The 21,274-nt window shown below is 38.0% G+C and overlaps 1 protein-coding gene across 1 annotated transcript in view; it reads left to right on the top strand.

Annotated features, from left to right (window-relative positions):
- The window catches only part of SI (sucrase-isomaltase), a 45,646-nt gene extending 40,695 nt beyond the window's left edge, over window positions 1-4,951 (top strand). Inside the window, exons 47-48 of the mRNA XM_059855833.1 lie at window positions 1,191-1,358; window positions 4,272-4,951. Coding sequence (XP_059711816.1) covers window positions 1,191-1,358; window positions 4,272-4,334 — 231 coding nt within the window. The 3' untranslated portion in view covers window positions 4,335-4,951. The remainder of the gene's footprint in view (window positions 1-1,190; window positions 1,359-4,271) is intronic.
- Window positions 4,952-21,274: the final 16,323 nt, after the last annotated feature.

A 21,274-nucleotide genomic window follows, 5' to 3' on the forward strand; every position in this document is an offset into this window, starting at 1 on the left:
ATGTTTATTTAATAGCCACTTCAGGTGATTTTTTAATATTTTTAACTATGGGTATTTTAATCTGGGTCTTCCTAATGTCTACGTATCCCAACCTTACATTAAATTGTGCTCACAGATGATTAGGCTACAAGAAAAGTGATTAAATTGTGTTAAGAATGAATTTAGGAGTGAATCTGAAGAGTATTAAGTACAATTGTCAGATTTCATTTCCATAACCAGTGGAATATCTGGAAATAAATTAGGCTCTAATTACAGGGACTTTTGGCTTAAAAGAAAAGCTCTTTCTATTGCAGGAGAAAACACACTTTCTTATTTCATTATTTTCTAGTGTGCCACAATGTCTTCTAAATTTATCCACACTGTTCTTTCTTTTCATCTAATTCTGTCTTTGTCAAATAAAAGGGTGTTAATTGCTAAGGAAGGGAGTTTGTTTTGCTAACACTCAATATTTGCAGTTGTAAGGAGATTATAAAATAAAAGCACCTTTCCCTGCTCTTACACAAACTTGCTCTAAGGAAAAGCCTAATTAAAGAGGTCTGGAATCAAACACTCACCCTCTGAGCACCAAATAGAGGGAATTGTGTCACAGCACTTTTGGGCACATCCCAGAGAAATCCAAAATCGGCTTAAAATCCCAGTAACTGAATGAGGGAGTGCTGAGGGAGGGGATGGGGAGGCAGGAGCTGTTCTGGGAGGACAAAAAGCAGGAGGAGAAGAGCCTGGAGCAGCTCTCACAGCACCTGAAGGTGACACAGGGCAGGGAAGGAGGGCTTTGTCCTGCAGCTCTCACTGCCCCTCCAGGGCTTGAGAATTTCTTGTTTTTCACAGCTGAGTGGCAATTAAAGCACAGCAGAGCCCAGGACTTGGACAGGTTAAAGCGGAGAAAAGCTTTCAGTATCTGAAAAATAAACAACAACTCACAAGTATTAGGAAATAAAAATTGAGAAAAAACCCCAAAAAACCTGGAGTGAGGACAGGAAATGAAAAGCTGAAGTGGACTTCACAGAATTAGAGAGTGGTTTGGGTTGGGAGGGACATAAAAATCATCTGAGTCCATGGCAGGGCCACCTTCCACTGTCCCAGCTGCTGCAGGCTGGCCTTGGGCACTGCCAGGCCCCCGGGGCAGCTGCTCTGCCTTTGCACCAGCCTCGTCCCGAGCTCTGAAATTTGCCTTTCCCTCTTCCTTCCAGAACGTTCTGGACATCACAGTTACACACCACAATTACACGGACCCAAACAACCTGATGTTCACGGAGATCAGGGTCCTGGGGGTGCCCAGCAGTGTCACTCAGGTGACAGTGACACAGGACGGGGCGGCAGTGCCATCCAACCACCAGTTTGTCTACAGTGACAACAAGGTCAGATGCTGCTGGCAGGGTCAAAACCTGCATTTGTGCTCTTAAACCTCTGGAGAGTTAGAATATTTAAATATTTTTATTTACCATATTAAAAAAAATTATATTTAGCATATTAAAATTTTTATTAGCCTTTTAAAAATATTTATGTATTTACCAAATTTACAATATTTTACTTACCATATTTTAAACATATATATTTAGCATATTAAAACTTTTTGTAAGTTTTTATAACTTTTTAAATAAGTTTTTAAAGGTTTTTTATAAGTTTTTATATAACTTTATATAAGCCTATTTAAAATATTTATATATTTACCACATTAATAATATTTTTACTTACCATCTTTTAAATATCTGTATATATATAATATTTTAGAAAATTCTATATTTAGTATATTTTAAATATTTATCTATTTACCATTTAAAAATAATTTTACCATATTTAAAATATATATTTATCATAATAAAATTTTTATAGTAACCTATTTAAAATATTTACTTATTTACCATATTTAATATATTTTACTTACCATATTCTAAATGTTTGTACATTTACCATATTTAAAATATTTATATATTTACCAAATTTAAAATATTTTATTTACCATATTCTAAACATATATATTTAGCATATTAAAACTTTTTATAATAGCCTATTTAAAACGTTTATATATTTACCACATTAATAATATTTTTACTTACCATATTTTAAATATCTGTAGATTTAGCATAAATAAAAAAATATATATTTAGTGTATTTTAAATATTTATCTATTTGCCATTTAAAATATTTTTATTTACCATATTTAAAATATTTATATATTTACGAAATTAAAAATACTTTTACTTACCATATTTTATACATATATATTTAGCATATTAAAACTTTATATATAAGCATATTTAAAATATTTATATATTTAGGATATTTAAAATATTTTACTTACCGTATTTTAAATATCTGTATATTTAGCATACTTAAAATATTTATATATTTAGTAGATTTTAAATATTTATCTATTTACTATTTAAAAATATTTTTATTTACCATATTTAAAAATATATATATATTTATCATAATAAAATTTTTATAGTAACCTATTTAAAATATTTACTTATTTACCATATTTAATATATTTTACTTACCCTATTCAAAATGCTTGTACATTTACCATATTTAAAATATTTATATATTTATCAAATTTAAAATATTTTACTTTCTATATTTTAAATATATATATTTAGCATAGTACAACTTTTTATAATAGCCTACTTAAAACATTTATATATTTACCACATTAATAATATTTTTACTTACCATCATTTAAATATCTGTAGATTTAGCATAAATAAAAAAATATATATTTAGTGTATTTTAAATATTTATCTATTTGCTATATAAAAATATTTTATTTACCGTATTTAAAATATTTATATATTTACGAAATTAAAAATACTTTTACTTACCATATTTTATACATATATATTTAGCATATTAAAACTTTATATATAAGCATATTTAAAATATTTATATATTTAGGATATTTAAAATATTTTACTTACCGTATTTTAAATATCTGTATATTTAGCATACTTAAAATATTTATATATTTAGTAGATTTTAAATATTTATCTATTTACTATTTAAAAATATTTTTATTTACCATATTTAAAAATATATATATTTATCATAATAAAATTTTTATAGTAACCTATTTAAAATATTTACTTATTTACCATATTTAATATATTTTACTTACCCTATTCAAAATGTTTGTACATTTACCATATTTAAAATATTTATATATTTACCAAATTTAAAATATTTTATTTACCATATTTTAAACATATATATTTAGCATATTAAAACTTTTTATAATAGCCTATTTAAAATATTTATATATTTACCATATTAATAGTATTTTTACTTAACATCTTTTAAATATCTGTATATTTAGCATAATTAAAAATATATATTTTTAGTGTATTTTAAATATTTATCTATTTGCCATTTAAAATATTTTTATTTTCCGTATTTAAAATATATATTTATATTTGTCATAATGACATTTTTATATTAGTCAATTTAAAAAATTTATATATTTACCATATTTAAAATATTTTTATTTTTACCAAATTAAAAATATTTTTGCTTACCATATTTTAAAAATATATATTTTAAAATTTTATATTGGCCTATTTAAAATATTTATATATTTAGCATATTTAAAATATTTTACTTACCATATTTTAAATACTTGTATATTTACCACATCTAAAATATTTACCATATTTAAATATTTGATTGTTTACCATATTTAAAATATCTAGGTATTTGTTATATTTGGAATTTTTATATTAGCAGGTTTAAAATATTTACTGTAATTAAAAATGCATGTCTTTGCCATATGAAAATATAGATCTATTTACCATATTTAAAATAAACCACATTTCAGAAAGAGGCAGAAGCAGGTAATGATTCTTTAACACCATTTATTGCCACTTCTGGCAGTGGATTTTGTTCCCCAACATCTTCCTTGCAGCCTGGGAGATGTGAGAGGAGGAAAAGCTTCTCTGAGATTCTGCCATTTTTGATGGAAAAAAAATTCATGTGCACTGCGGAATTGCAATGTATTCCAAGTTTTTCTCCCTAAAAAAATTCCTTTTTTTTTTTTTAAAACAAAAGGAAGCTCAGCTCTAAAAGCTCCTGTGGGTGAAGGAGGGATCAGAGAGTCATGGTCAGACTCTCCCAAATCTCTGCTGGTTAAACTCTGTTTGTACTGATGTAAAGACATATGTAAATAAATCAAGGAAAATGAATTCTTGCCGTTTAAAATTCCTCCCTGGGACACAGAAAACACCGTGGACCTTCAGGGCTCAGTTACTAAATGTGCATTTTGTGTGTTTGATCCCCAGGTCCTGAGAATCACCAATCTCCAGCTGAAACTGGGCCAGAGCTACAGCCTGCAGTGGAGCTAGGAAGGAAAATAAAATCAGCCACGCCTCTGCATGTTCCCCTATTTTTAAAACCCCTATTTTTAAAACCCCTTTTCAATTTTCAAAGTGCTTTTTTGCCACCTTGGAATGTTTTTTCCCTTCCCAACACAGCAGCAGGGTCAGTTCACAGCCAGGTGTTTGGAGTACAAGGCAGCCACGAGCCAGCAGTGCCACTCTAGGATAAAGTTCAACTTTCAGAGGGAGAACTGAAGGGAAAACTCTGTTTTTTAGAGTAGAATTCCTGTCTGACTTCATAGCTGATCAGTTTTGTCAAAAGGATGCAGTTGATGTCCCCAAAGTGGATTTGAAGCTGTAATTTTCCCTATATTTAACTTCCATCCTAATTTTAATTATACCCATGCAGGTCATTATTATGGAGAATTTAAGGCCAGATAAAGTAGAAGCAAATGTTTCAGATGACTGATTTATCATGAAATAATGTTTCAAGATGTTGGTCTATAAAATATTCAGATACTTGAAAAAATAATTTGAAGTTTTGGGGGGGTTGCATGACTTCAGCCAGATTTGTGCTCCCTGTGTTTTAACTTGAAGTTGTAAAATAAAAGCTGAAATTTTAAGGTTAATTAATGAATGTTGGTCTCTGTTTATTTCACTGAAGGAAATGTTGTTGTTGTGTATTTGCCATAATAATAATTCACATTAAAGGTTTTTTTTATCCCAAGAGTGCAGCATATGAACTAAAGAGACTGGGAAAACATATTTACAATTAAATTTGATGGGAATAAATGCTGCAGGAGGCAGTGGCAATCTCCAGTGACTGCTTTACATTCATTTTGAGGATTGTTCTTTGCTTTAAAATTCTGGGGTACAAAACTCAGGAACCAACCTCTCACAGGTGGATTAATGCAATTGTAGGGGGTGAATTTATTGACATTTCACTGTGAAATGATAGTGAAGTTGGCAAAGAAAATGCTCCTTTAGGAGTAATTTTATCCTTTCTATTTTGACAAATAGAACTTCCCTGTTTCTCAGAGAGCTGGTGCAGATGTGTCCCTTTGCTGCAGAGAGGGGTGAGGGGGTACAGAGCCTGCAGCCCACTCCCTCTCACTCTGTCCCACCATTCTGCTCCCTCTCACCTGACACTGGAAACATCAGCGACAGCCAAAGGCTCCCAAAACACCAGCTTTTCCTAATTTATTTGGGGAACCTTGATATTGCCTTTTTTTTTTTTTCCTCAGCTTCGAGACTCTTCCAAAAACCCAATTTTTCCTTATTGATTTGGGGACCCTCCCTACTGGCTTTTCTGTCAGCTTTGAGACCCTTCCAAATAAAAAGATTTTTTCCTTATTTATTTGGGGAACCTCATTCTTGTCAGTTTCCCAGCACACCAACTGAATCCCGTGTTTCAGCCCCAGGGGAAGGTTTTATTGAGTTCCAGGGTAAGAATTCCTGAGGAGCTGCCCCAGGCTGAGAAATCCCAGCCCCAAACTCACCTGGACACCCCTGGGGTTGCCCCCTTGGAGTCTGTCCCACCCCACCTGGATCCAGGCCCAACTGGGAAAAGGAAATCCCACGAAAATTCATCATCCTGAGCAAGGGGGGGGTTTCCAACAGAATTCCAGATCCTGCTTGTGCTGGGATGGAATTTTTAACTCTCACTCTTCTCATACTTTGACTTTCCAGCACTTGTAAAATAACACCCCGAGTGACACAATCCTGCTGTCCATCCCACCAGAAAATCCTCACTGAAGGCACAAATTCCTCCCTTTTCTGAGCTTCGTTTTCTGGAACTCTTGGAATTTTGTTGGAATCCTTGATGTTCAAGAGCTGCTGAAGAGAAATGCCTGCTTGTGGCAGCTTAGAGGGAAACCATCACTAACTGGTGTGGGCAGGAAATGATGGAAAATCAGCTCTCATTCCAAAGGGCTCCCAAATGATCCCTGCCCTGAAAAGGCTCCTCCTGGACCCAAATTTTGGGAGAGACTGGATGGGGTAGGACGGGAGCAGATACTGCTGCTGCTGAAGGATGGCCCCTGGAATTACAATTCCACTCCTGGAAAAGAGAAAACCACGTCACACTTGGCTGTGCTTGCTCTTATCAAGCTGCCAGAAATGCACAGGTAATTGGATTTTTCCTTGGAGCTGGAAGGAGCAGCTGGATGGCAACATCTGGCAGCACAGCTGGAGCGTGGTGGGCAGGGAAAAGAGAGGGTTTGGCACCCTTGGGGATTTTCCTTTCCTTTTTCCTTTCCCATTTCCCCTTTCTCCTCTTTCCTTTCCTCTTTCCCCCTTCCCACGAAAAAAAAAAAGAATCACTTTTGTGATTTTTGTCTTCTCAGCTGAGGAACTTCTGGGTTTTTTCCAGCTAAACCAGGAAATCTCTGATAAATGAAGTTGCTGTTTACACTTCCTGGAAATACCAATCTCCTGTGATTCCAAGGATTCAGTCGAGCCTGGTGGGGTTTTCAATAACCAACAGAAATATATTGCAATATGAATTTTTGAGTTATGATTATTTGCAAGTAAAATGTTGAAAATTAATCCAATGCAGTGAACTTCAAATTAGCCCATGTGGAAAGCTGAAGTGTTTAAATACACATTTGGTGTGTGCTATATTTACATATATAATTCATAACTGCATGGTCAAGTGCACACACTTAAAGATACCCCATGTATATTAGTTACAGTATTAATATTTTAAATTCTATTATGTAAAATAAGGGTTTTTCCCTTTATTATATGGTTGCTCTCACATTCAGAGTGATTTCAGTTGAATGTTTAATGCATTTGAGGCATTATGCACATTATAATAATTATGGGATAAGAGATTCAGAAATGCTCCCTGACCAGGGGGTGCCCTTTAATCATCTCAGGAGACCTTTCAGGTGGATGTAGAGCCCCATTTCCTCCCCTTGATATAAACCCCACACTCAGGGTCAGCCCAGAAAACCAGAACACGTGAGGACAGGAAATATTTCCTTGCCACCTCTGCCTGCTGCAATCCCGACTGGATCCCATCAGTTCTGCCCTCTGCCCTTCATAACCAGAACCATTCTGGAGTGAAAATGGAGATACCCCATCCTTTGGAGAGCCTAATCCCTCCCCACACATCTTTCCAAGCAAAAAAACAAAGTTTCCCTGACTTTGAGAACTTCCCCTTGGCACAAAAGCCTTTTCCAAGGGTTTTAATTGAAGCCAAGCACCTATTTGGGTTACAATGTCCTATATTTAACTTGAATGGAATAATTTCTTTTCTTGTATTTAACCTTTGATCAGCTGCCTACCTTTGAACTCTGGATATCGATCCCCTCCTTGTCATCCTTGTCCCACTTCTCCTGGAGCTCTTGCATAACCTCAGAAATCAAAATAAAATTCTCTCTTTGCTGAAATAACTTTTTTTTCTTTTTTTTTTTGGTTTCTTTTTTTTTTTTTTGTTCACAGGGATGGCTTCACTTTGTTCTTTTGTTTTTAATGTAAGCACCACAGAGATCTAGAACACAATAATGAAGATGTTTGTACAGTTTTAAATCAAATTCAGCTCCGGGGGAATGTGTGGTTGCACAAACAATAAAAATTAAAGACAAACTCAAATTCAGGACAAATTTTAAAAATACCATTAAAAATCTTGTCATGGTCTGAATTTTCCTTTTTTAGTATGACTTAGAATGTTCTAAATCATGGAATTACCTCGTTTCCAGTGCTTGCAATAAATGATTTGAGTGATGAGGTAAAAATCTTCCTCAGTGATATTTGTTCCAAAACTAATTCCAAAGAGAGAAGTGAATTTCTGCACTCAGGGGGCTCAGATAAACAAACTCTCACCAATCCCTCTGTCCCCAAATCATTTCAAAGTACCCAGACCTAAGTGATTTATAAATCCTGTGTCACTCTCAGGCTTGGGGCTCATCCAAATGTGGTTTTTCCCTTTTTTTCCCTTTTTCTTTGGAAATATCCTTTCATCCCACATCCCACCCCTCTTCTTTCACTGTGGTATCCCAGATGGAAAGTGACCACTTCTCACCCAGGGAGGCAGAGAAGTAAAACTGGTTTTAGCAAGAGCAGCAAAAAGCAAATCCTACACTGAGCAGGAGCAGCTCCTCTGCATTTCCCCAGCATTCCTTGGAGCTGGATTGTCCCAGAATTTATGTCAGGCTGGTCGTCCCTGAAACCTCTGGAATTGCACAGATCAACCTGCCAGGAGGGAATTTCCATTTCTCTTCCAGCAAGAGATTATCCTGTTCCTCAGAGTTTGCTGTTTCTCCTCTGCACCCCAAAAACGTAATCCAGCCCAACATTCCCAGTCCTGGACATGGCTCCAGCCCTTCTTGGGCTGACTTTCCCCAAACTAAAATTTTGGCTATTTCTTCACCCTTTTTTCTGCTTTCCTGCCATTCAAGAAGTGAGTGTTGCCATCAGTGTCCCATGCACCAGAGCCTCTCTGAGTCCCTTCCAACGTCACAAATTCCAAGATTTAAATACTCAGGGCCTAGAAAACAGAACCACTCATCAATATCTCATGAGAATAATTTTGGGTCAGGCTTTGTGCCTCTTACAATGCATTTTAATGCACTTCTGACTGAGTCTTCCATTACAGCTCTGCAGAGGTAATTCAGATTTTCCTTTTATTCAGTATTTCCTCACAGGGGAATAACAAAAGTTGGAATTCTCCACATCCTGTGAGATAACTCCTGTGAGATTTTTGTATTTCTTGCTTCTAGATGTCACACAGGGAATTCACTTCCCACCATCCATAAAGCAGATTGATGAGAATACAAATACATATATGGGGTCAAAAAGAAATATTTTTTTCCTTAAATAAAGGGGGAGCAAAACTAAAAGAAGCTTTTAAAATAATGACACTGCAGTGAAAATGTCCAATTTCAGGCTATGCATTTCCAACATTCAAATTCCATGCTGAGGAATAAATCAGAACTTTATTTTTTTGTTGTTGTTCTGGTGTAGAAAGAGCACCTGAGAGAGGAAATATTTTCAGCTGTGAGTGGCCTTCACACTCATCTATAGCATCAACCCATAGAGGATGTGTTTGTTATGATAAATATTTACATGGGCAGACATAAATTTCCATATCTTGCAGAAATGATTATGTCAAAGGAAAATATTTGGGTACTAGACAAAAAAATCTCACTCTTGTTTTTTCCTTTCCTCTTTCTTTTCTCTCATTTCGTTTCTTTGTAAATGAAAAAATTATATAATGTGTATTATATAAAATAGAATATATTTTATTGTTAATTCCTGCATCTTTCAAGGAGAGAATCTTCATGCTATGGAGACTCTGTAAAAAGTCACCACGTTCAGAGATTGGTTTTATTCAGACTTTTTAAAATTTATATTTATGCTTCATCTACATGCTCTGTAGTCACTTATGTTCCTATATTATATGAACTTCATATACTTATGTTATATCCTGTGTATAAGCAGTCTGCTTCCTTAAATTTTTTGAGATAACTTAAAATAATATAGGAAATCCCTAAATAAAGTAGCATATAAAATCACATCTAAAAATAAAATAAAATAAAATAAAATAAAATAAAATAAAATAAAATAAATAAAATCAAAAAATAAAATAAAATGAAATAAAATAAATTAAATTAAATTAAATTAAATTAAATTATTAAATAGCTCACATGCAGTAGCAAGGTTAAAAACACTACATTCTGAATATCTGGGTAATTACCTTCAAGAATGAGGATAAAATAAATATTTATTTTCCTGCAGCCTGATTTTTTATAAATTTTTAACACATTTTTGATTTTTGGTAACATTAAAAAACCCCTGAAAGCCCTCAGTTGTTTTCAGTATCCTGGAAAAGTAAAAAGAGCAGCCGTGGACTTATGACAAAGTGAGTATGAGAAGACCTTACAGAAGTCCTTAGTGCAAAATGAGCATGAGAACATCTGGAGGTGCTCGCTGAGGTAGCTCTGAGGATCTGCTGCAGCTGCAAACCTGATTGTGCTGCAGCAAACCCACAGAATTTCCCAACCAAACAGCAGCAAGAAATGTTTTACGTGGAGAGAAAATTAATTAATTTAATTTATTTTAATTTATTTTATTTTATTTTATTTTATTTTATTTTATTTTATTTTATTTTATATTTTATTTTATTTTATTTTATTTTTAGATGTGGTTTTATATGCTACTTTATTTAGGGATTTCCTATAATATTTTAAGTTATCTCAAAAAAATTAAGCCACGGGAGTCCCTCAGTGCAAGGATCACACTTCTGTTCCTGTTTACTTTACTTTTATAATATTTATACCTAAGAAATATTTAATTTGAGCAGGGCCCAAGGAACACAACGAGCTCACAGCACAAGGTGAGCCAGGGGTTTCACCTGCAGGGACAATCAAAGGTTTATTTCCATCCTACTGGAAGAGCAGGGGCAGGAAATTTGGAATTCTAGACTTGGTAATGTTGGAAAATACTTTTAAAATCGTCAGGTCCAACCACACCCCAGCACCACCAGCACGCTCCCACTGAACCCTGACCTTGAGTGCCACATCCAGAGATCTTCTGAACAATTCCAGGGATGGGGACTGGACAATTCCAGGGATGGGGACTCCACCACTGCCCTTCCAATGCTTTACAACCCTTCCCATGCAGGAATTTTCCCAAATATCCAATCTAAACCTGCCCTGGCCCAGCCTGAGGCCGTTCCCTCTCCTCCTGTCCCTGTTCCTGGGATAAGATCCCAAATCCCCCTGGCTGTCCCCTCCTGGCAGGAGTTGTGCAGAGCCACAAGGTCCCCCCCGATCCCCCTTTTCTCCAGGCTCAGCCCCTTCCCAGCTCCCTCAGCCTCTCTTGGTTCTCCAGACCCTTCCCAGCTCCACTCCCTTCCCTGGATATTCTCCAGCATGAGAAGAGAGACAAGGAGGGACAGCCCAGGTCCTCCCCAAATCCCAAACTCTACATTCCTGAATGCCAAGGGCTCCCTACATCCCTAAATCCCTGCAGCTCCTCAGCAGGATGGGAGGGATGAGGCCACGAGCAGGAGAGCAGCACCAAGAGCTGCAAAGGAAGGAGAAAAAAAGTTTGCTTGTAGTATGTGACAAACATAAAAACTGGGAAAACTTCTCCTGTCTTTTCTTTTCTTCTATTTTAAATGCTAAGTCAGAGATTTTAACAACAAGGGGTGGGGGGGAAGAACATTGTTGTTGAAACCAAAGAATTTCAACTTCCCAGCCTTCTTTATTGTTGTCAACTTCAGAAATTTCCAAAGCCTAACAACATCACTTCAAAAGCACTTGGTCTAAACGAACAGCAGATCATGAAAGAACATCCTTGAAGCAGATTTCCAGAGACACAAAAACCCCCAGCAAGCTCCCACCAGCGACACTTCGACAAACGACGCTCCCAAAAAAAAACCAAACAAACAAACCCAAAAAATCTGGGCAGGGAACTGAAGGTGCTGGTGAGAGTGACACTTTCCCTCCTGCTAATTGACAACGTGGGGAAACAAAGGCACAAAAAGAGAGAAGTTCTGCTGCTGCTCCTGTGCCTGGAGCCTGTCAGGAGCTGGGAGCAGCTCGGGTTTGATCTCGGCAGTGCGCGGAGCCGAGAGGGGAGCAGAAGGATCTGGCTGCCAGAGCACAAAGAGATGCAAAAGGCAACCCAGGTGTGTTGGAAGGGCCTGGAGGAGGCTGAAAAAGCAGAATTTTCAGTGGTTTTAGAGCTCTGTGGTTTCTGATTTAACAGCTTAGCGAGGTTGCAGCGTTACAGCCAAGTGGGGAACAGCTACAAGGGGGGAGGTTGGGAGGGAGAGGTGTTGGAGGCAGCACTCAGCCACTCTGGATTCAGGACAGTGAAACACACCCAGGAGCTCTGTTTGGAGAAAAATCCAGAAATTTTGGCTAAAAAAGCATTCAAGGCCAGGTTGGCTGGAGCTGTGAGCAGCCTGGGCTATGGGGAGTGTCCCTGCCCATGGCAGGGGTGGAACCAGAGGAGCTTCAAGGACCCTTTCCAGCCCAAACCACCCCATGATTCTGTGATTCTGCTGACTCACTGGTCTGAAATAAATCCCAAACTGTTTTTAGCAATAAATGCTCCATTTAATCCTAAAAATGGGGATTTTCTTTGCTTGCAGTATTCTGAGATCAGTAATTATTTGATATGCTTGCTATAGAGCTCTCTATGTATTATAGAGATTTATAGATATAAATCCCACTATTATAGCAGCCAATAGTTTTTGTCTTGTGCAAAAAATCTGAAAAATATTGAGCATTTTATTAACCCTTTTAAAATTCATTCTCTATGCAACCATGAACCAGCCTTGGGTTTGACACTGGAAATTTCAGCTGAGATGATTACAAATCACATGAAAAGAAATTCAGGATCGCACAGTCTCTTATCAGATATTTTTATTATAATCAGAGATCCTATGGCATCCAGATTAGATGCTCTGCTGCTTTTTTTTTTCAACTCAGCAATAATCCTGTGTCTATCTGTACCAAGAGGGCTCTTAAAATTCCACCTTTACATGCAAGAACACTGCTCCAGTGGCTTTTTTCCCCCCAATTTTTATTTCTGTCTCACATAAAAACCAATCCTCCATGAACTTACCACCAGTGAGGCCAATAATAGAAAACAAAATGCACTGATGGAGATTTTAGTGCCCAGTTTCATGCTACAACCCACTCTCATGGCCTGGTTAGAGGGGCAATAAAATCTGCCTTGTTTAGGAGAAAGCTGACACTTTCTTTTTATCTCTGAATCTCCAAAGGCTGGGCTGAGGAGTTTGGATGGCTTTGCCATGGGAATTATGAAAAATTTTATGAAAAAAGGCCAGCAGACGTCATATTTTGCATCAAAAAATGTATGGAGCATTCAGGTTTGTTATTTGGAATAGTGATCATGCAATTTAGCAAATTATTAAAAGTAATGGCCATTGCACACCAAATTCTGGGCATTTCCTCTGCAGGCTCAGCTGTGCTGTATTTTATTCCACTTTGCAGAGAATTGTGTTTGGTCTCCTGCAGAAAGATTAGCATCCAATATTAATCGTTTTTCCCTATGCAGAGTCAGAAGATGGGAAGTGTTTGACTGTTTTCCATCATTCTAATAAACTGTTCTGAAAAGAAAGAATTATGGAGTGTCTGAGGTGGTGAAAACATTGCACTGGCAGTTAAAAAATGAGTCCCACTTCCGAAAATCACAACAGAGAGCATGCCCAGAGGACTGATGGGAGAATGTTGGGGCTCTCCAGGTACAAATGCACCTTGTTGATCTTTGTATTTCCCTCAATACCAGAGCACTTCGGGCAGTTTTTCAGCCATTTCACCCATTTCTGAAGTTCTGTGGGAGGCAATGAACAGGAATGAAAGCCACCTGGAGGTTTGAGCACACTGCTTTGAAGTGCCACCCACAGAAGCTCACGTAGATCTCCAGTAAATGATGGGAATAAAATCCTGTCTTTCAAAAAGGAGATGGGCACAGCCTACCATTCACCAGGAACTCGTTTGCCTCGGCTGCAAATTCAAAATTTTGCTCTTTTAGCAGAAATGATTGACTTTGAGAAGGTGAACGCATCAGGTACAGACTCAATTCTCATGCATAATATGGGCAGGAAGGAACTCAGCCTCCAGATCCACCTGGAACTCTGGATCTCATCACTCCTTCCCTAGTTTGGACGCATCTAGAGGCAACCAGAACAAAGCTCAAGCAGCTCCCATTCCTCAGAAATGTGCATTTCCTCCTGAGAGGCTTTTAAACAAGAGCTGGCTGCAGGAGAAACCAGACAACGGCTCCGCTAAAAACGCGGCCGCTCCTTCCATAACATTTTAGATCAAATTAATGATTTAGTGAGTACAAGGATTGCTGCTATCAAGCTTCCACAGCACTTCCAAAAAAGCAAGTAGAGGGTTGGAAAAATCCTGTGGAGAATTATTGCTCACACAGACGCGGCAGAACAGAGCTACAGCTCTCGGCAGCGACGAGAGCAATAAAGCCTGACGAAGGTAATGCAACAAACATAATGGTTTGCTTTGCATCTTAAATAGATAATGAAGCAAGCAGAGGCAAGAGATCCAGCAGTTCCTGTGCTCAGGGCTCCATAAATAACAGCCCAGAGCAGCAGGATTTACTGGGCTAATAAAGTTAACAGACGGGCGGATCGCGGCGCTTCCACTCACCCCACTGGCGATGCTCTCCCTGGGAACTGGGGGTCACTCCCAGGAGGAAGGCAGCAGCAAAGTTTGGAATAGTGGAGCCAAATATGAGTTAAAAATATGTGTTGTGGATTGGGAGAGGTCATCTTCAGGGATTGTGAGTCAAAAGTTCCCAGAGCAGGTCCCTTGGGAGCGTTCCTTTCCCTCCACAGCTCCGACCCCCAGGAGAAGGCTCCAGACCCTTCTCCCTGTCCTGATCCACAGCAGCCTCAGGGAGTCAGAGATTCCATCCTGTGTCCCTGCTGAAGGAACCCATCCCGGGGTTCCCCTCACCTCCTTTTAGCTGCTCACACACCTTCAAGCTGAACAAAGCTCCCCAGCTGCTCCAGCTGCAAGAAATCAGCCAGAATTAGAGCAATTAGAGCAAAAAAAAAAACTCTCCTGATTTAGGAAAGTGTCTCAGCAGGAGAAGGGAAGCAGAAGGGTTGCCCAGAAGTTGCAGATTCATTATTCCAAGTGTCCCAGGCCAGGTTGGATGGGGCTTGGAGCAACCTGGGCTAGTGGAATGTGTCCCTGCCCATGGGACTGGAGGATCCTTGAGATCCCTTCCAACCCAAACCACTTTGGGATTCAGTCTGGAGAGGGATGAGCTCTGACAACAACGAGGTGGAGATAAACAATCCCCCAACAGCAGCCAAGGCTCAGGCTGAAATGAAACAATCTTGTACCTAAATGTTCCCTTTCTATTCCCACCAAGAAAATCCTCTTGACATAATTTAGTTACACCTAGGAGGACATTACACCTCACAGAGGCAGGGAAGTCTGAGAATGCTGTGTCAGAGCTGAAGACATTATCTGAGCCACTTTTGATGGGATTAATGTTGTTTAAATGGAGCTGAGGAGAATTTTGCTGCACGAGACAGAAAAGCAAAAGAACAACAAGTCCAGAGGGTGAACACGGCTCTTCCAGGCAGCAGTGGATAATTATGAAATGTAATTATCCTTGGAGTTTCTCAGGGAAAAGAGCAAGGCTTGATAAACATTTTAGCACATTAGGGAAAGAAAAGGGGAAAAAAAAGGACATTTCAAGGAAATTAAAAACCTAAGGCAGCAGGTTTGAAATACTGAATGCTGGGATTTGACAGGTCATTTAAATACATGAAAATGTTATTTAATTCATGTAACCTAAAACTGTACAAATACAAGTAAATAAGAGGGAAGAGGACAATCTTACAGATGTGTGGGTGTGCACGTAGGATGGGAATTTTAAAATCTAGAACTAATCCGTGCCTAAACCCAACACAGAGCCCCCCTCTCCTTGCTGGTGGCTTCTCCTCTCCCCATCCCTCAGTTCCACCCCATTCCAGCAGCTCTAGTGTGGAGTGCATCCAACCCAGGTGCAATTTTCCAAACTTTTCATAATATTCTGAACAAAATTATATAAAGGAATAAGATAAAGAATCCTATTTATTCTCTTCCCCTTTACTTTTGCTCTGAATTGTGAGTAGCTCACACTGATATTGCCCAAATGGATTTAAAATTCCTTTTCTATTATTAATTGGGGAAAAAAATAAAATAGAAGACACTGCTATGATTGCCAAAATCACCAAACAAAGTGGATAAAGCAGCAAAATGTTTGTCCACTCCTTACAATTTACATTGAAATAAATTTTTTGCACATAGCACAGAATCAATATTATGAACAATGTGCTCCCTCTCTGTCCTCTCCATTTCCACATTCAGGAAAAATGAGATGGGTTTTGCTGAGGACCCTGAAAACACAAAGCAAGCTGTAAAGGAAAATATTTGAAGGGAAATCTTTTTCAAGCAACTCTATTTTAAAATATTTTTCCGTATTATTTTAAAATAACTACCCTTTGGATAGAGTTCAGTTCCAGAAAAGGTGACTCCTCAAAATTGTTGCAAGGTCTCCAATCCTAAAACTCTGCTCCTTGGCATCACCCAGCCCTGGGACTCCACCTTCTCCTGCTCCAGCTCAGGACAGGTGCTGTGGGGCCAGGAAGGTGTGATGCTGCAGAAACAGATGTGCCCCAAATTGTGCAAATCTGGAGCTGCCTGAGCTGGCATCCCTTGCCTCTTGTCACCTCAAATCAGCATTTCCACGTGTGGCTCTGCAAGGCTGGGGCCACCCTGATGAATCTGTTCCTGACAGGATTTTGTGGATGTGCAAAGGAATATATGGAATTTTGATTCCAGCAGATCAAAGCCTTGCAATGCAATCAAGGACAGACTGAAAATACTCTTTGTGAGGTTCATCAGGAGTGACTGGGGGGTACATCCACGCGGGCATTTTTGTCATTTGGTGTCCCCCTGAACAATAAAACCCTGCCAGCTGTCAAGGTGTCAAGGTGTGTTGGCTTCACAACGAGCAGGGGAAGGCAAAACCTTCTGCAGGAGCACAGGAATAGAAATGCTGCAAGAGGAAAGTTTGGCTCAGCAGACATTTTTCAGCATTTACTCAGATCAGGCCTCTAAAAATAAAGATGTCTGCCTTTCCCACTAAATTAGCCTCAGCCAGGGATTCTTGTCAGATACATACATTGCATAAAGCCTAAAAGAATCCTAAAAATAGAAGAAAAAGAAATAAACCAAAAAACAGAAAGCCAGCAAATCTCTTGCTTTGAAAGGAGAGATCTGCTTTCATATACATAAATACAAATGAGTCTTTTATCCTGGCATGTGTAGCCTTAATTAGAGCTGGAGGTACAGGGATTTCCAGGCACTACAAAGGAGGTGTCAATACAGATCACAAAGAGCATCTGAATGGGTGCACAAAACCCCTGGGTGCAGCAATTCCTGCTGCAGAACAAATATCTGTTCCTAATTTATACTTCTGTTCTTCAAAACAAAAGAAAAAAATGAAAAATCGACCCCTCCTGCACTGAGTATTTAATGGAGAGATCAAAATATCTTCTCTATATGGTGATTTTTTTTCCTATAAATTTATTTATTCTACTAAGAACAATTCTGCATTTTTTTCTTCCTGTAAATTTATTTATTCTTCTAAGAGCAATTCTGCATTTTGTTCTTCCTGTAAATTTATTTATTCTACTAAAAACAATTCTGTTTGACTTAGTGCAGCAGCAAAGGGGAATAATTTTTTACCATCTTGGTAGATTTCTACCCCCTGGTACATTCCTACCCTCATTCTCCATGGAGCTGGTTGGTTCTTTCATCCTGGGAAAACTCAGGCACAAATTGAACATCCTGGGCTGATCTCCTTGGGAATGGCAGAAGGGAAAGGGAGAGAAAGGAAGGACAGGCAGACAGAGGAATTGCTACAGGAATTAATTTCAGAACTGCAACCTTTCAGGAAGGAAATCCCCAGCAAAGGAAATATTTGGGCACAAAATATCCTGGATAATTATTAGGAATTTTTGGAAATCCAGCAGGGGTTTTTTGTTAGTTAAAAGTATTGTGAAAACACAATCACTTCCCACACTGATGATGGGAATAAAGAGCATTTTTTCCAACGTTCAAGAATTTTCAGAGATCTCACCCAAAAAATCTCAAATTTAAAGCTTAAACAAATTTAAACCCAGTAGGAAACTCAGTTCAGGAGCAGTGAGGTGGAAGATTCAGTGTTTTGGATATATTCAGATAATACAAACAGGTATTTAAAGACCTGATCCATTAACAGCAATATTTGTAATCTCTTGGACTTCTGTGCCATTCCCTCTGGGTGAGAGGGATTTTTAACCCTGCTGAGCACAGACAAAATGCAGGTGGAAGAACACATTTGTACAAAAATGCAGATTCAGGTCACCAGAACTATTTATATCTAATTCACAAGATTGTCTCCTCTGAGGGGGAAAAAGTTTTGAGCAGACATCAAAGGGTTTTGGTTTGTTTTTTTTTTTTTTTTTTTTTTTTTGTTTCAACATTTCAAAGCAAAATTGTTGCTATTTTTTACTTCCCATGTTTCATTTCAAAGTACTCCTTTCTTAAAGAGTAAAACATGAAGACATTTTGAAGATTTTTGTTTTGTTACAGGAGCTAATGAAAATAGTTTAGACTGACAGAGAACAAGCCAGGAGCTGTCTCAGGCATTTTGGGCTCACCTGGCAAAGCAAGCAGCATGCAGTGAATTATTTCAGAACTTCCCAAGTCAACTGAAATCATTAAATTGGAGAACACACAGCACATCACCTGATAAAAATGTAAAATGAGTAAAATACACTCAAATGATCATAAATTATTGTAATGTGTGTCACCTCTCTCCTCAAATTATATTTTAATGAAGTTTTGTTTTAATTTTCTTAGTTTTTCTGGAGTTAATATCAAATAACAGGAACTCATGCAAACACCTGCTGGTCTGTGCTGATATTCAGGTTCTGGTATTAGGCATGAATATTAAAATTATATAGAGATAATAAATATTTATTATGCACCTGTTAGTTGATATGTTAAACACTGTAATACATATTTGCTGTGCATATTTATTTTATATTTTACTACAGACACTTCCCACCAACATCTTTACAGAACAGAAGTGTGGAGAGGAACTCTGCATTTTTGAAGTTCCTACTCACTTCTCTGCCTCGGCCAGAGTTTGGGAGTTGAATGATTCTTTTCCTTCTGTTCCCTTTCCTTTCCAGATCCTTTTCCCTTTCCAGGTTCCACGACTATTTGCTCAGGGCTTTGCTGTTTGTGGGGAAGGAGCTGCCTGCCTGGCTGGCTCCAACAAAGGCAGCTTGATCACAGCTGCTGCTCTCAGCCAGAAAACTCACCACAAACATCATTCCTCAGCACAGCCCCCAGCAATCCCTGCTTTTAACCACACACCACAAAGCCAGGGATATTTGGGAATTCTGCCCCGGGGTCCAGCATGGGAAGGACCTGGAGCAAATCCAGAGGAGGCTCTGAGTTGATCAGAGGGATGGAGCAAGCCCCAGGGTGGTGGGATTGCTCTGGAAACCTGAAATGAAATAAAAATCAAGCTTACAGACTGCACTCCAGGAGAAAAGTGAAGGAACAGGCTCAAAGTCTGTGAGAGTCAGTCTGATTTGGGAATTAGACCCTAAATAAGGAGCTGGGTTTTGACAGCAGGACCAAGATTCAAACTCAACTTCAGGCACAGAGAGTTCCTTAAAGCTCCCTGGGAGAAGCAGCACTCCAAACCTAAGAAAGGGAAAGGAAACTGAATTTCTCAACTGCATTTCCACTGAGAAGGAAAATCAGGCCAGCAGGAGACCTCTCCTTTAGGATGAGTTTCCAGAGAGCCACCAACCTCCCCAGGCAAGAGCACAAATCCTGCAAGAGCTCACAATCCCCCCTCCAAACCAGCATCTCTGCATTTTGCTGCTGTTCTGATTCAGCATCTCAGCTCACTGGCACAGATTTATTGGAGGCTCTCACAAAGATCATCCTGTAAATTGCTGTGGGACTCTTTTATGCAGATGGCAGAGCTGAAAGGCAAAAAAATAAAGAATGAAAGAGGCTGGATTGTCCAGAGTGCAGTATGCACACGTGTGTGTACACAGAAACATCACACTTCAGCTCTCTCCCAAATGCTCTGAGAACCAAAATAATTACAGTTCACAACTTGAATTTAAAAATATGGCTTTGCTACTTTCCAACCCTTTTCTTTTTTAAATGTTGAGGGAAGAGTGGAGAATCTGGTGTAGTGAACTCTTCTGACTTAGGCAGTTCTGGAAATCTCAAGAATTAATTTGAATTTGTGCTTTTGATGTTTTCTGTAGCTTTCTTCAAGGCTGGTAATGAAAGCCTGGCTCATGGATTGCACAGAAACCATTTTCCAAGGCTCCTGCTCTGCTGGCCTGGCAGCAAATCTCACTCCTGCAGAAATACAAGGAATTTTGCCTTCTTCAATACCCACCAGCAAAGCCAGTTGAATTTCTTCTACTCCAAAAACTCAGCCCTTCAAACTTTAAACTTCTCTCAGAGATGCAGGGTGATAGCACAGCTCGTGCAGAAGCCTATTTGGATTGAGGAAATGAATTTTCTTGGGCTGGCCTCAAATCCAGGCCGTCCACATTAGGCTTATGGGGAAAGCACAGAATTGTATTCAGCACACAGGTTATTCCTCTTGTGGGAAATGGATTTGTAAAGAATTTTTAAAATTTAATAGAAAGTTTATGTAGCTTTGTATATTTGTATGTAAATATTGAGGTGAGGTGTGTTGGTTTAGGAAAATTATCAACTAGAGATGATATTGTTGAGAGAGATTGAATTAGAAAAAAGGTTTTAATAAGTTTTAAAATATGGTTTTATGATAAGATTAGATATTTTAGAGAATTAGAATTGTGAAGGATATATTGTAGTAAGATTTTGTAGAGAAAAAATAGAAGTGATGAGTGCTAGAAGTAATAGTAATATTGTGTAATAAAAGTTAATAGGTTGAAAAATAAAGTACTGTAATTAAGAAATTATTTTTGATAGAATGGTGTTGAGTTTTGTATTTTTTGTGGTTTATTATTTATTAAGACTAATAATAAAATAAAATATTTTAAAATCTTAAAAAAATATTTTATTACTTCTCAGTTACCCCATCTCTATAAAAGCCAAGAAAGCCAACACCTCTTGCAAAGCAAAAGGAGAGAGAAACAGACAGAAATTGTCTGAAGGAAAAGTCTTTATAGCCACAGTCACACACAACATATTCCTACAATTAAAAAAAAAAAAATTGGGGAAATTCTCATCAGGATCCATCTCATGCCAAGGACTGTCACCAGTGTGCCATGGAATTATGCCACATGCAAAGAAAAGGAGGGAAAGAGCATTTGGGAGACCCCACCAGTCATGTTAAACACAATAAAAGCTGAATTTCAAAGGCCTGGAGGTCCCTGAGGAGATTTT

The sequence above is a fragment of the Haemorhous mexicanus genome, chromosome 10 (assembly GCF_027477595.1).
Source record: "Haemorhous mexicanus isolate bHaeMex1 chromosome 10, bHaeMex1.pri, whole genome shotgun sequence".
NCBI lineage: Eukaryota > Metazoa > Chordata > Aves > Passeriformes > Fringillidae > Haemorhous > Haemorhous mexicanus.